Source organism: Carex rostrata, chromosome 32 (genome assembly GCF_964058835.1).
Source record: "Carex rostrata chromosome 32, lpCarRost1.2, whole genome shotgun sequence".
Taxonomy (NCBI): domain Eukaryota; kingdom Viridiplantae; phylum Streptophyta; class Magnoliopsida; order Poales; family Cyperaceae; genus Carex; species Carex rostrata.
The window spans coordinates 2,445,676-2,462,221 of NC_135949.1; the positions used below are offsets into that span (position 1 = coordinate 2,445,676).

General features: G+C 35.0%; 2 protein-coding genes across 4 annotated transcripts; both read right to left on the minus strand.

Moving 5' to 3' along the window:
• Positions 1–1,535: 1,535 nt before the first annotated feature.
• LOC144547944 (monodehydroascorbate reductase 3, cytosolic) lies at positions 1,536–4,475 on the minus strand. Of its 2 annotated transcripts, none has more exons than XM_078296632.1 (10): positions 4,315–4,475; positions 3,874–3,945; positions 3,742–3,793; positions 3,542–3,622; positions 3,327–3,445; positions 3,003–3,222; positions 2,778–2,896; positions 2,560–2,685; positions 2,324–2,464; positions 1,536–2,056 (listed from the first exon to the last, which is right to left on the minus strand). In XM_078296632.1, the coding sequence occupies exons 1-10, from the start codon at positions 4,363–4,365 to the stop codon at positions 1,730–1,732; spliced, it is 1,308 nt and encodes a 435-aa protein (XP_078152758.1). In that variant the 5' UTR covers positions 4,366–4,475; the 3' UTR covers positions 1,536–1,729. The 2 variants fall into 2 exon arrangements, with proteins under 2 accessions (XP_078152758.1, XP_078152759.1); XM_078296633.1 differs by having other exon boundaries at positions 2,560–2,675; positions 2,768–2,896.
• Positions 4,476–10,499: 6,024 nt separating this feature from the next.
• On the minus strand, positions 10,500–16,030 carry CYP71 (cyclophilin71). Of its 2 annotated transcripts, none has more exons than XM_078296637.1 (12): positions 15,601–16,030; positions 15,380–15,465; positions 14,942–15,270; positions 14,710–14,831; positions 14,310–14,385; positions 14,037–14,144; positions 13,312–13,488; positions 12,568–12,785; positions 11,907–12,039; positions 11,577–11,800; positions 10,911–11,064; positions 10,500–10,834 (listed from the first exon to the last, which is right to left on the minus strand). In XM_078296637.1, exons 1-12 carry the CDS (start codon positions 15,756–15,758, stop codon positions 10,751–10,753), a joined length of 1,869 nt encoding a protein of 622 aa, XP_078152763.1. In that variant the 5' UTR covers positions 15,759–16,030; the 3' UTR covers positions 10,500–10,750. The 2 variants fall into 2 exon arrangements, with proteins under 2 accessions (XP_078152763.1, XP_078152764.1); XM_078296638.1 differs by having other exon boundaries at positions 15,380–15,470; positions 15,601–15,963.
• Positions 16,031–16,546: the final 516 nt, after the last annotated feature.

Here is a 16,546-nt window from a genome sequence, read left to right on the forward strand (position 1 = left end):
GGCGGGATTATTTGTGCTTTGAGATGAGTGCCAATCATTTCCGGACCGTCCGATTCAATTCTACTCAGTCAGGTAACCTGAGGGGATACGAATTCTATGGATTGTCAAGGCTTTTATTTTATTAGTTGTGATTTTTGTGTATTATGTATGCTTTCGTTTGTGGCCGGGGTTGTGTAACGTACAGGATAAGATTTTTAGTAAATAGGAAGAGTAGAAATAGCTGTGAATTTTTTTTATAAATCATAATTAAAAAAAAAAAGATTTTTATGAAACTAACATGATTTTTTTTTTACAAAAATCATAAGAACTGAAATGCTATTTCGGTCCAAAATTATTTTTTTTCGGACTTGAAATGACAATTTTTCAACGTATTTTTTTCTCAAAATATGTGAAAACGGCTGGGACCGAAATGACATTTCGGTTCTTATGATTTTGTAAAAAATAAAACAATCAAGTTGGTTTGATAAAATTTATTTTTTATTTATGGTTTGTAAAAAAAAAAAAATTCAATAGGACGAGTAGGAATAGCTGTTCTAGCTTATACAAGGTTGTCGGTAAAAACCAAAACATGCGGAATAGCTTTGAATTGACAATAAAACAAAATCGTTGAAATTGATTTAATATGAGAGTGACGTATTGTAAATTTATAAATTTATTATAAAGTTAAGCAGTCAACAAATTATAAAAAACACATATTAAAATTAATTGATATTCTTTCATTTTATATTAAATTTATAAATTTTGTATGAAAGGGTATAGCTCATGCAATAAATTAGTTTTAATAATATTATTTTATTTTTTGAAGTTAGTCGATAGATTTTGTCTTAAGGACACTTTAATTATATATATAAATATAAGACATGGTAACATTTACAAATTTACCCCCCTTTTTATTTTTTTTTCTCACTTCAGCCTTCCATGCCCTCTGGCTTTAGGCCTTCAGCTTTCTAGTGTGCTGGTTGATAGGCATCGAACCAAATTCGATATGATGCTTCATAAGAACTGTCTGATTTCTATCAAGATTTGTGCAGACAACTTAATGATTCATGCAAATCAAGTACACACGAATCTTAATGCAAATCAGATAGCTCTGACTAGGTATCAGACCGTCCCCACTCCCTCCAAGTAGAGGTGCAAACGGATTGGATATTATCCGACTGTATCCGCATCCGTATCCAAAAATTAGATATTGGACCAATATCCGAATATCTACGAATACTGGATATAGTTTTGAATTTTAATTATCCATATCCAAATAGTAATATATACCATATTGTTTATCATAAATTATGAAAATATTTATGTATAAATCTACATATGTTTGATATCTAATCTATATCCGTATACATCCGTGTAATATCCAATCCGTATCCGAAAATTTAAAGCAGATATGGATATGGTTTTACCACTATCCGATCCGTTTGCACCACTACTTCCAAGAAGGTTATTTGCTAGGCCGTTCTCCTGTGAATTAAATTAACGGCTTGAATATGACACATAATAATTCATAATAATGCATTGGCTTAGATTAGTTATTGTTTCAAACAGCAAATTTACACAATTTATTTATTAATATTCTAAAGCAAAATTAAAAAGTCAAACTCCATACCGAGAAAAAAACAAAAACATTGCTCACCAGACTAGCCAATGCACACAATGCTAAGGAAAAAAGAAAGAAAGAAAAAAAAAGGGTTCAATCATGTAAAACACATTATATATGTTATAAAATTCAAATCTTGCATGCAAATTGAAGCCCCTCCTGTGTAAGCACATTCTTGTCTGACACTGCCGGCTGGACCCGCGCAACCTTTGCTATAGCCTTATTTTCATCAGCTGAACCGCCTTCAAGGAATGCGCCATAAATTTTTCCATCCTTGATCCAGTATGAACCGAACTTGGGTTTAGCCGAGGTGGGGTCACTGTCCCCAAATAGAACCGTATCTTCTCCCACATTGTCCCCGTAAAATTGCCATGACAGATCAAACGAGCGTGAATAGAAGTATGGAAGGTAGTCATATTCATCGATCGACTTTGCCTCCTCACTTGCTTTGATTGCCTAAAATTATCAAAGAGAAGAAAAAAAGGTATCAAAAAGAATAAAAATCTAAGACAGCTTTCCGAAAATTTGAATGGATTTCTTTTAAACTGAATTGTTTCGTTATAAATGCTTGCGTTAACATGAAATGATGAAAATTAATATTAGGTACCAGCATTTCAGGTTTCCACTAAAAGCCCCAATAAAGAGAATGAGACACTTCTTTTTTATCAGTAAAATGCAAAAAAGGAAATGAAAACCGAAAAGAAGAAATGGCAAGAAAGAAACCTTCACAGCCTGCTCAGCAGATTTCCTGGAATGGTCGACATGCTCAACTCTACGCAGGTCACCATACAACTTCATAGGAAATGTCGCCACATCACCGACTGCGTACACTCCTGGGATGCTTGTCTGGAAGAATGCATCAGTCTGCAATACCAAAATTGAATCCCTGAGGTGCTTTCTTTTATAAAACCAGAAATGTACAGAAAAATAAATAAATAAATTTGAAAGCAGTTATGTACCTTGATTCCACCTTTCTCTTCAGCAATTTGACCTTTGAAGAGAGATGTTAGAGGTCTCCCACCAACACCCACAACAACTATATCGGCATCTAGCACCCTGCCATCCTTCAGTTTAACTGAGGTCACCTGATCATGGAATTAAATCAGGCAATTCATGTTATTACTGTTAAATAAATGTTTCCAAATAATGGCATTGTAGAATAACTACCAGTACTTACATCCCCATTGGTGTCCGAATCAAAACCGACAGCAACAGTGCCCTTGACTATTTTAACACCTTTATTGGCATAGTAACTCTCGTAGAAAGCGGCAATTCCAGCAGTGAACAACCGAGGCACTAGAATTGTACAAGCAGTGAAATCAAATTAATTATCTGAAAGAAAAATGTAGCATCAATCAACATATGATTAAAGAGAGGAATAAGAAAAGAAAAAAATACATACTGCACCAAGGCTCGGGATAGACCATAGTTACATCCAAATTGTTGAGGCGCAATACTGCACTTATTTCAAGGCCGATATAACCACCTCCTACAACAACGGCCTTGCCGTCCTTCTTTGCCTGAATTGCGGCAACTATTTTATCTGCATCGTCAATCTCCCTTAGGTAGAGGATATTGTTTGCATCAGCTCCTTGTACGCCAAAATCAGTCAATTTTATTGTCTGTCATAACAGGTAATAACATATTATTATGCAATTTCTTAGTCCAAATACCAGAAAAAGAATCAAAGTAAACATCCGTGGAAATTTCAGGAACAATGTCATACCGATGAACCAGTGGCGATGATCAAGATGTCGTAGGTGAAGGTGGCACCAGCTGCACTGGTAAGAGATTTTGAACTGAGATCAGCTTTTACAATCTCAGTGCTCAGTATCAGCTCAATTCCTGTGAAATACAAAAATGGAGATTCAGCACAATCAGAAAGGATACTGGTACCCAAAAAAAAAGACATACAAAATGTCAAAGACCATAAGATACTACCTTTTTCGGTGTACCACTCAGGCAACAAGCGCTCACCGCCACTGCCAACACAGCAATGGAAGCCTGGAAGTCTTGCCGCACCTGATCAGATAACACACAATTTTATTAGTCACATAGGAAGATATTTATATACAAAGGGGATAAAACGAGGCATTTATTGCAAAGAGATGGCATAAAATTAAGAAAAATATAACACTTACCCTGAGGGAAAAGATACGCCTTGCTAAGAGCTGGCCTTTCATAAGGAGCCACCTGAAAATTCAATTTTATCATAAGATGATATACATTCAGTGAAAAAAAATCTACTTCATCTTTCTTTTGCATTTTCATACCGCTTCTTTAGAGATAATAGCAAGTTCTCCTGGGTTGATCCCTTGCTTGGCAAACTCCTGAGCTGCATAACCCTACAATTACATAAACACAGACAATTAAAATCATAAAACAAAATATCCATATATAAAGGCAAAACTTTCAAATTAGACAACAATAATAAAATATTTTATTTCAAATCCTATTTCCATCCTTACAAAACAATTGGATCAATTCAAGCTTTCAAGTGAGAGAACCTTCTTTTAACAGATTGTAACAAATTAACCCCTGATACAGTGACGATTTAGCTGGTAACAAACATAACCCGCTAAAATCACTCAAGATCAAAAACTTCTACCTTAATTTCTTTTTTTCTAAATTGTTGTATCAACTTGATTAAATCAGTCTGAGAAACAAAAGAAAGTGATCAAGCGAATAAACAAGAAGCGATAATAAGAACTCACAGCAGCAACACCTCCTCCAAGGATCACATACTTGAAATGCTTTTCCGCCATGGATCGATCTAAAGCACGAACAAATCTCAGGAAACGATCTTTCTTTTTTTAGGCTGTGTAACGAGTGAGTTACAGAGAGAGAGAGATCAGATGGAAACAATGGACAAATGGAATGGGTAGGCAGGTATATATGTATATTTTTATCAGAACAAACTTTTACATATAAGCCCAAAACTTTTATATAATTTTAAAATATATGTATATTTTCCCATAGATTCAGTGAACCTAGTCAAACTCTCTTAATTATATAAAATTTAGAACCTGAGGGGCATATATGTAAACATGTACATTGGATCTTTTTTCCCAAAAAAAAGGACAGAGGGCGATATTATTGCCTTATTAGATGATTGCCACGTGGCGGAATTTAAGGCGTCGGTTTTTGATGATGATGGAGGGAGCCACGTTGAATGAATCGGATCTTCTCGAGTTCCCATTCAGTGTCGGCCTCTCTAAATGTGAACGCATCAGGATTCTCAATTTTCATAATTTCATTCTATTTCGTGAAATGTCAAAAAGATACTACGGTTCTTCTATGGCGCTTATTACCTGTAGAAATATAAACCTGTATGCCAACTGCTTACAGTCATAGTGACAAATGAATTATTCGAGTTCGGTTCGGCGAGATCAAAAATTCGTGATTCAGGAATAATAAAGGTATAATTCGGAAATAATTCGGAATTATCTGGACCAGAGATCTCAGTCCTGCAAGGAAGAAAAAAAAACCAAATATATATATAGAGTTAGGCTGGGTGCTATGGATAGCATAGTGGCCTCTATGCTACGGCTCAATATTTGAGTTTCCAAAATCCAAACGGTCGATCCGAACCGTTCATCTTATTCTCCATATTAATATCTGCTTGGAGACCAAATTTTATAATTTTCTGAATTTTTTTACTATTTATTAAGCCACTTTGAAAATCGCTAATCCAACGGTTTTACTGTTTTGTGCAGCCACCGTTGGATCAACAATTTTGTAAAATACTTAATAAATAGTAAAAAAATTCAGAAAAATGTAAAATTTGGTCTCCAAGCAGATATTAATATGGAGAATAAGATGAACGGTTCGGATCGACCGTTTGGATTTTGAAAACTCGAATATTGAGCCGTAGCATAGAGGCCACTATGCTATCCATAGCACCCCAGCCTAACTCTATATATATATATATATATTATGAGAAAATTTCGTAAAATTCGCGAATTATTCGGGGGTTTAATTCGGTCAAAGTTCATTCAACCGAATAATTCGACGTTCAGTTCGGCATCACCAAAAAAATAAATTATTCAGGTATAATTCGAGTATAATACGCGAATCTTGTCACTATGCTTACAGTCATAGTCACAAGATTCGAGAATTAAACCCGAATAATTCATTTTTTTGTGATGCCGAACTGCATGCCGAATCATTCAATTGACCGATCTTTGACCGAATTAAACCTAAATAATTCGCTAATTTTATGAATTTTGCCTACAACATTTTTTTTTTTGCTCTTTTGAATAATACAGTGAACAGTAATTATACCTGAATAATACAATAATAAATATGAATAAAACCCGAATTAAACCTTAATAATACAAAAATAATTTGTCTTTTATAATTAAATTATATATACAAAAATGCTTATTGAATGTGGATGGATGAAAATACTTTGTCAGTAGTATTCACAGATGCACTTCTTGGTAGTGTCACAGAAGATCGTGGATTCAAAGAGTATGACGTCTGTGCTTTGATGTGCTTTATGTAGTGGTTTGCTAAACCCGTTAGGGGTTGAACCCGTTTTGCCCGGCCCGTACCCGTTACCCGTGGTACCCGTACCCGTTGCCCGGGTACAAACGGGTAGACGGGTAATAAACGGACCGGACAACATAATTTTGAAAAAAACCCGTTGTACCCGTACCCGTCTACCCGCCAACCCGTACCCGCCTACCTGTACCCGTCTACCCGTACCTGACCCGTTACAAAATTTGAATTTCAAAATTTTTTTGGCGGCACCCTATAGAATTCAGATCGAGTGCAATACCTGACTGAGTAGAATGAGATCTGAGTCATCAATTTTAATTTGGCATGAATCTCAAAACGGACCCCTATATCTAAACTCCATCCGGGATGTCCTTTAACTTGGCACGAATCTCAAAGCATAAAAATTCAGAAAAAAACAGAAAAGAAAAGAAAAAAAAAAAAAAAAAAAAAAAAAAAAAAAAAAAAAAAAAACCCGCCCGTACCCGGGATACCCGTACCCGTCAACCCGCAACGGGTACGGGTAATAAACGGGTAGGATAGTGGTTTTGGGAAAACTACCCGTCTACCCGTTGCGGATTGTACCCGTACCCGTCCTACCCGCCCTACCCGTTAGCAAACCACTAGCTTTATGTGCTTTATGTGCTTTAAGCCTTTAACACTACAAATTTTGTTAACGCAAACATTTATTAAATTATCTGATTTTAATCATTTTATTGACATTTGACAATTCAATCTCTTCTTATAAATGTTATTATGACGTTGTAATTTCATTTTAATAATTTGTCTTTCTTTGTCTTAATTCATTAGTTGTATAATTTTATAATTAGTACATTTCTTAAATATTGATGATATTTATATGAAATTATTTTAAAATTGAGTCCGACTAGTATGACATTGGTGTCATATGACACTAATTTCAAAATTGATTGAATAGACTTCAAACGACTAATTCGAACCATTCAAACTGATTTACTTTATGTGTGATGTGTTTACATGTAATTTTTTGTATTTTTTTAGTTATTTTAGTATCAAATCAAGCGATAAAAATGTTGAAAAATGAATGTATTAAAAACTCACACATTTGATCGCTTGACTTAATATTAAATAAATTCCAAAAATTATAAATTTTGCATGTAAACACACAACTAATGAAGTTGATCGGTTTGGATTTACCGATTGAAATCGATTAAATAGATTTTGGAGTTGATGTTATATAAGTTAAAATAAGATTCTTTGAAATAATTTACTTTATTGAACTGAGCGGATAAGGACACAAATTTACTGACAAAAAAAAAATAGCTTTTGGAGAAATAATTAAATAGAAGGGCAACATTGTCTGCAACTTTAAAAGTTTAATTAACGTTGTGTCGATAGCAAAATGTGTTGTTAAAATCATTCCGTTTTAAATTTTAAATGTAAATTAAACAATAGAAATTATCCGTTGCATTCAGATACTGAAGGGGATGAAGACTCACAGCAAATTAGGAGCATAGTGACAAATGAATTATTCGAGTTCGGTTTGGTGAGATAAAAAATTTGTGATTCGGAAATAATTCAGGTATAATTCAGAAATGATTTGAAATTATCCGGACCAGAGATCTCAGTCCTACAAGAGAGCAAAAAATAAATAAATAAAAAATGTTATGGGAAAAATTCGGAAAAAAATCGCGAATAATTCAGGAAAAATTCGCGAATTATTCGGGTTTAATTCGGTCAACCGAATAATTCGCCGTTTGGTTCGGCATCACAAAAAAAAATGAATTATTCGGGTTTAATTCGCAAATCTTGTGACTATGATTAGGAGATAAGATAACATGGAAATATCATTTATTTTATTAATTCATCATAATTTTGTTCTTATGACAAATGGACAATTAAAATTTATCAATATTAACTAAAGTGGAGAAAAAAATGATTTGTATGCAACTTTTTCTTCTCTCTGTGTTTCTTTTTTTTTTTTGTAATGAAAATGGTAGGTGTTTTGGTAGATCTAAATACTTCTCTTCTTTTCTATTATTGGTTTGGACTGGATATAAATATTTTTTTTTAAAAACCATAAATAAAAAACAATATTTTACTAAACCATCTTGATTGCTTTGGTTTTACATAAACCATAAGAATCGAAATGACATTTCGATCCAATTTTTTTTTTAGAACCGAAATGTCATTTCGGTCCGAAGTGTTTTTATAAGTTTTACTATCATTTTCTTATCGAAATCTGTGAAAATGGCTCAGACCGAAATGCCATTTCGGTTCCAGAAAAAAAATATTTCGGTCCAAAATGACATTTTGGTTCTTATGATTTTTATAAAAACCAAAACAATCAAGTTGGTTTGGTAAAATATTATTTTCTATTTATGGTTTTTAAAAAAAAATCGGATATAAAGGCATCTGCGCCGACAAACAAATCAACCCTTTGTTTCTACTTTCTAAAACTAAATTTTTACAGAGAGAGAGCAAGAGATCTAACAAAAATGCAAACAGATTCTCTTTTGTTCATACAATTCCAACGCATTTTAATAACCCATAAATAGGTTCGGACAATAGAAATCGCTAATAAAGAACTTCACAATCTGCCTGGCAACTAAAAATCAAAATTCTAAAATTCAGTTTTCTTTTTAAATATTTATTTGTGTGTGGCCACCACAGGATGGTAATTCACCATATATACTTTTAGAATATAGAAATGAGAGAATTTATATTGAATAAATAAAAACATCATAAATGCTGGCACATGCCAGAAATCTCCACTGGTGGCATGGCACCACTGTGTATAAAACAAACTAGACATAAACATATGTAATTAGGCTATGTTCTGGAACAATCCAGAAAGCTAGTCCATAAATAGATTAATAATGATATATGCTTTTGCTCCATTTTTCACTGAATTCACATCCTCTCAGCTATCTGAATGAATCTGACCGAAATAGACGGTCCAGATTTACTTTCAGCCTGTAAGTACTCGGGATGACGTAGCGGGCAGTATTATTTGTGCTTTAAGATTCGTACCAATTTAAAAATCTGAACTGAGAGTAAATCTGGACCGTCCATTTCGATCAGGTTCAGTCAGGTACCTGAGAGGATACGGATCCTTTTTCACTGGTTCAGATCAAACGAATTAAATCCATTATGATCAGCCAATTATGAGCTTCATTTCAGATTGTCTCAGCTAGGGGAGGCAGTACTGGGTTAGGTTGGGTCAACAGGTCAGATCCGACCCGCATAAGTTGAACACTAACCTTTCATATTTGTTTAATCCTTACATTGACAAGAAAACTAAGGTTTCAGCAGTTTGTCGTAGAAAATTATTAACCAAAGATGTGATAACACGAAGAAAATTGTTTGAAGCACGCACAAAACTGGAAGCGCACCATCTTTCAAAGAGAGGACGACGGATTATTCACATTTCATTTGATGGTTAGAGATGAATTGAAAGCCAAGTAGTAGTGATGAAGATTCACTGAATATCTAAAAATAAGTATTTGTGAATTGTGATTTGATAGATTCACAAATCTGTAATTCTCCAAAATCAAGTAAAATAACAAAAGGAATCTAATTATATAGAAAATAAGTATTTGTGATTCAACAAATAACAATATTTTAGGTTAATTGATAGGGAAAAATATTATATAGTTCACCCCTATCAAGGAGAATAGGTTATTTACATTTGATTTGATGGTTAGAGACGAATTAAAAGACTAGTAGTGATGAAGATTCGCCGAAGAGATGTCTCCTACATTACCATGATATGTGGAAGTATTGATGTAATTTAATTAATATTACCCATATTCATGATTTAATAAATAATGAGACCTATGATTTCAATAGATTTGAAGTAGAAATAAGAACAAGTTGGTTTCAGCATAGAAAATAAATCTGCTACAATCCCGAATCCAGTGAACAATACCTTAAAATCTCTACACTCTCGAATTCAGCTGTCGAATTTTTTTCGAGAACGAATCTCAAAACAACTGGTTTTTCTATGCACACATCTCGAAACAGTTCGACGAATGGATTCGGATTGCAGAAATTTCATGGTCACTGTTCAATGGTCTCAGATTACAGCAGATTATGATCCTTCAGCACAAGGGTTTAATCCAAAATTCTGCAGGCGGAAATAATATCTAGTGTTAAACGGGCTGGATTGAATTGTGCCAGACCAGCCTGAACCTTGCCAGAACTTTAGCAAGTCAAAATAAGATGGATCGAATCAGATTAATCCATTGGGTCGAATCGGAGATTACCGGCACTAATCCGATCCACTGCCTCAATTAAAACCTCATTCTGCCCAAACTTGGACATGTCCTTAATGATGTCATATTTAGATAGAAAAATATATTGGAGTATTAATTAACCAATAAATAACTACCTTTTTTTTTTTTACGGAAACAACCAGTAAATAACTTGAACTACGTATTATAACTGCAAGAAAGGTAGAATAATTCAATTACAACAGGTTAAGTCCATGTTATTATCCAACTTAAAACAAATCAAACTTGTGGGACAACACAGCCTAATTCAGCACCTCATGTCAGTATTGCATTATCTCACATTATCTCACTAATGGCCTTGTAAATCGCACGACCAAAATTACTCATCATCTTACCTAGCTACTAGTGTTATCGGCCTATCACAGAGAAAAAAAATTTAGGTCTTGGGAATGGTGACGTTGAGAATCTTCACATCCTGGTGCGGTTTGTCGTTCCTATCTGTTTTCACTTTCTCGATTGCCTGGTCAATATCAATACGCCAATTAAAAAACCAAAATAAGAATGTTGACAAAAGGTTGCCTTATTAAAGAGTATACCTGAACTACATCCATTCCTTTAACGACTCGACCAAAAACAGTGTGCTTGTTATCCAACCATGGGGTAGCGACTGTTGTTATGAAGAATTGGGACCCGTTTGTATTGGGTCCCGCATTTGCCATCGACAATGTAAATGGTCTATCATGTCTCAAGCTGCAAAGCAGATTAAGTAATCAATCAATTAATTCCTCAACCTTGAAACTGTAGTATTATTATACTTTCAAGAGTGAGGCTATGGTACTATGAATAGAGTGGATTGGTCTGTAATGGATCAATATCTTCGTTTTCAAGTTCCAAACAGTCGATCTGAACCGTTCAACATGATCTCCACATGAAAATGTATTTGTAGATCAACTTTTAAATTTTTTACAATTTTTTTAGATAGGTAGAAAATCACTTTATCTAAAAATTCTAGACCATTCAAAAGTAGTGATTTTCTATCTACCTAAAAAAATAGTAAAAAAAATTCTAAAAAATGTAAAATTAGTCCGCAAATACATTTTCATATGAAGATCATGTTGAACGGTTTGAATCAACTATTTGAACTTTGAAAATGAAGATATTAATCCATAGTACGGACCAATCCGCGCTATGCATAGTACCATAGCCTCACTCTACTATTAATTTATAATGGAGATAAATAAAACAACTATATCAATCAATACCTCTTATGAAATTCATCTTCAAATTCCCTTCCCCAAACGGACTGGCCACCAGTGCCGTCCCCTAAAGGATCTCCGGTCTGAATCATGAAGCCTTTAATAACTCGGTGAAAAATGTGATTTTCGTAATACCCGTTTTTACAGTGTGTCGTGAAGTTCTCCACAGTTTTGGGACACTCTTCTGGGTATAGCTTCAGGTGTACATCTCCCATTGATGTGTGCATAATCTATATACATTTATCAACATCATTTGTCCATTGCTCAAAACAAAGAAAGAAAGAAAGAAAGAAAGAAAAAGAAATATAATATAATGAAGAAGGAAATGGAACATACGACATTGTCAGGTAGAGAAGAGGTGATGGATTTGCCTAAATCAGACACAGCTAAAAGCTCTTCAGCTGGTGGCTTCTCATTAAATATATCTCTTCCCTTTGTTGCGTCTTCCGGTTCCTCTGGTTCTCTTCGACTAAAAAGGCAATTGCTTTTAGACTATATATAATAGACCTCAGAAGGGAAAAAAAAAATCATATATGGAATCAATTTTCTGTACAATTCACATTAAACTTTTGACTGAATGGCAAAAGTCAGAAAACTGTTCTCATATATGTACCTTACAGCAAAATCTTTTGGGTTTATTTAAGGAGTGCCGAAAAATTAAAACAAAAGTCTAATCCAAAAGGGAAACATTGATTAATAACCCAACATTTTCATCTTGACTCAAAATAACATAACTCATAAAAAACTATCAAATCTCTTTTGTTTAATTTTAGCTTCATTTTGGAATTTCGAAAACAGTGGGTGTCAACATTCAGTGGACTTGACCTTTTCAATCAATTGATAGAAAGATCACAAGTGTTATTTTCATAAACCTTAAAAAAGATCTGTCTGAATAGCAGAGAAATAAGCAATGTTACCTACAAATCTACCAACATTAGCCTAAAATTTTCCAATAGATCAAGATAAAGATACTGATAAGAAGGTAAGAATGAGAAACCTGAAAAGGTAGATGCGGTGTTTCTTGAAAGCACAGCAGAGGAGAGTTGGGTCCGTCAAGGGATCTTTCGACTCATTTGCATTTGCAGCTAGTGTAGGTAATTTACGAGCTTTCTTATTTGACTTGTCCCCTTGGTAAAGTGCTATCCTTAGGAATCGTTCATTGTTCTCTACTTTTCCCAGTATCCTTGCTACTTTATTTGTCTGTAAATTGACTGTCTGCAGACATCCACATAATGTAAAATAATGAATTTCAGATAGAGATTACGAATTTATTCATGCTTGCTTTTAAAAAAAAAAAAAATCAGAGTATGAGTAGTTGAGTGAGGCTACGGTTCTATGCATAGCGCAGATTGGTGAGTACCATGGATACATATCTCCATTTTCAAAGTCTAAATAGTAGATTTGAACTGTTCAACATGATCTTCATATGAAAATGTACTTGCACATCAAATTTTATATTCTTTCGAAACATTTTACAATTTTTTTAGATAGATAGAAAAACACTTGATCTAAAGATTCTAGACCATTCAAAAGTAGTGAACTTCTACCAATCTAAAAAATATAAAAAAAATATAAAAAAAATTAAAAAATATAAATTAGTCTGCAAGTACATTTTCATATGGCGATCATATTGAACAATTCAGATGGACTGTTTGAACTTTGAAAGTGAAGATATTGATCCATAGTATGGATCAATCAGCGCTATGCATAGTACCATAGCCTCACTCTGAGTAGTTTATACCTTGATGCCTAAGAGTGTGGCATAAATAAGAAAATTTGAGCTCTCATCAAAGATGGCATTGGGTTGAGGGACATTTTCAGTCTTTTCTAATTCCTTCTCAATTGCCATTCTTCTACCAAAATCAATTGCATCAAGCCGGTACAATGGCGCATCACTTCTTTGTACATCTTGTGCCACCTGCCATTCATGGGCACAATGTGTCCATTCATGGGCACAATGTGTCAATTCATGATTCAGATCATTTTATTTTAAATCAGATCGTATAACTGTGAATTGAATCAAGTCATTAAGGTTTGCTAAACTACATGCAGCAAACACTTTTAATTACAGATCCATTATATTATTACATCTATACAGTCTAACATTAAGGCGGGACCTATGTGAACTTAATATTCACAATTCACATCCGAAATATTAGTTATTTGCATAAATTGTTCACAATTCACTGTCTCCCGTGCCTTCTTTGGCTAGCAAAACCAAAAGGCACAAATGATGTGAATGGAGGATTTTTTTTTTTTTGGAATGCAAACAGCCTAAAATAAGCTTCCTGAACAGACTTAACAATTTGTAGCACGAATTGTTAATCATGAATCGTGAACCAAACCACTCACCAAGTCAATCGATCAAATTGTACGATCTTAAACATGAATCATAAGAACCTATCTTTAGTTATTTACTGCATGCATGGGTATTTTCTTATTGCAATGAAAAGAGCCAAAACTAACCTCGAGAGACTCATCATATACACGCCTTAGCTTCCCAGTTTTAAACCAAAAAACACGAATCCTACGATCAGGAGAAGTTACTGCAAACTGATTTCCATCATCACTCACCTACAGCAGAAAAGCATTTTGATACTCTTTTTAGAATGTGACTTTTGCAAGTGAAGAAAAGAACTTGTGTTAAAAAACAAACAATTTTTGATTTATCATTTCAGAGTTTACATGGAGAAGAAACCAAAAAATGAACAATCAACTAAAATGGCTCAAGAGGATTACCTCAATCGCAGAGACAGTTGTCTTGCATTTCACAATTTCAAATAGATTTGTATCTGATTTCAACTTGAACTTTACACTGCATAAATGAAATTCAAAATATAATTGCAAGATGTACTAGGTCTTAGTTTTACTGTCAATCTGTCACACTTATGAAAACCTTCCTTTCATGAGTCTGTGCTAATATGTTTATTTACAACAAAAGACTGCAATAGCTAGCTTGGACCAGTACAAAAAGGTATACTGCTGATATAGGCAACATTGTTGGTATGTCAGTATCACTCTGCTACAATCATTATAATTCATTTAGACCTCACCAAATTGGGGACAGATTTTGAATCAAGCATATCATTTTTGTATATATTAAAAAAAGATATTCATGAAATAAGATAAGAGTACGTACACATCTTCGGGAAATTTGAGATCAGAAGGAGACCAATATTCCAAAAAGCCTTTAGCATCAGCAGATATCACCACATCATATGCTGCATTATATCTCATTGCTTTAACCGGTCCTATATGAATCTGCATTTAAGCACACAAGTCAAGTATAGCATACCACCATCAAAAGATGTTAATATCACAACACTAGCCCTCAAATGTATTTTTTTTTTAAAAAGAGTAACAAGTGTGACCTCTTTAGACATGATGGGTTCATTTGAACCAGAATAGGCGTCGAAAATATGAACAGCAGGGGTATTTCGGTCACTGATAGCAAGTATTGGCTTGACATCACCTTGCCGGTAGACCCACTCAACCGATCCAGCAATAAAGGAGGTGCGTATCATCACCATCATGTCATAATTCACAACATCATATATCTTCACTGATCGATCACTGGATATTGTACAGCACAGCAATCCATCTGCACTCACTGCCAGGCCTTCGATCGGGCCGAGGTGAGATCTGAAATGCTTTGCAAATTCAATTCCAGACGGTTTCTTCTTCCAAAACTTCAGATGGCCTGATTCAATCATTACAGTAACCATTTTGGTTAATTCAAATTACACCATACTTCTATTATTAGTGTTAACAATGTACAATTACTATAAGGGTAGAGAGAGAGAGAGAACCATCCATGCTGCCAGTTATGAAGAAATCGGCAGCGGAAACAGCGACATGGGTGACAACATCCCTGTGCATATAGCTCTTCTCGTACCTGTACTGGCAACACACAATTGGTAAATAATTTCATACAGATTCCACTTTTCCAACCTACTAAGCTGGAATTAACAAACAATCACTTGGATTAGTAGCAAACAGAGGAAAGATTAAGAAGGGAAGTTTGAAATACATTTGAGCAGAAGGGAGAGCGTCGAGGAAGGCTTGTTCGAACTGGAGAGGTCGCTTTTTGCGCGACCGGGGAGCGACGGGGCCAGGGCCAATCATAACCTCGTCTTCTTCTCCAGTCGGTTCCACCGCCGATGGGCTCCCGTTCGAATCTCCCTCCATTGCTTTGGGTCGTCTGGTCTGGTTACTGGTCGCTCCGGTTCGGTTCCAACTGGAAGAGCCACTCGAGAGGAAGAAAAAGAAGAGGACTAGAGGAGGGACTGATGGCGGTTTTACTCAAATCGGGGTAGCAGAGAATTTGAGGACTGCGTAGAATTCACGGGAATTTTAAGATTCGTGTGAATTAATAACTGACGGTTCTGATTTGATCAAACCATGTGAGGTATCCGATTCGAAATCCTGATAGAGGGTCTAGGGCTTAACAACTTGTTTTCGGTTTGCACTCGGATCGCCACCTCAGACTTACTCTAATGTCGAATCCGTATCACCCCAGGTACCTGAAGCGGTGAATCTGGACTGTTCATTTCACTTGGCACGAATCTTAAAGCATACCTCCCTAAGCCTCAACCTACCGGATTGAGTTTGGCCTGGATGAAATTAATTTGGGCCGTCCATTTTTATTAATTGTACCTCAGGTACCTGGGGGAATACGGACTCTCTAATGTCGGTGGTAGAGGTGTCGGCGTGTCTCAGTGTCTTTTGTTTTTTTAGAAGCATGGTAGTCGCTAGTCGCTACCAGCGTAAGCGTGTCGCAGTGTCGCTCTCTGAACTTTTTTCTGGGAGCTGACATGGGCCGCCCAACTAGGTTGCATGAATACGGATATATTATAGAGTCCGTGCTCTTAACGGTTAGATACCCATTCGGGTTTGGATCAGTTACCGGTCTTGCTCCGAGCTCAAACCAACCACTCAATTTTTGAGATCATTAGCATATATAATCTGATTTTTTC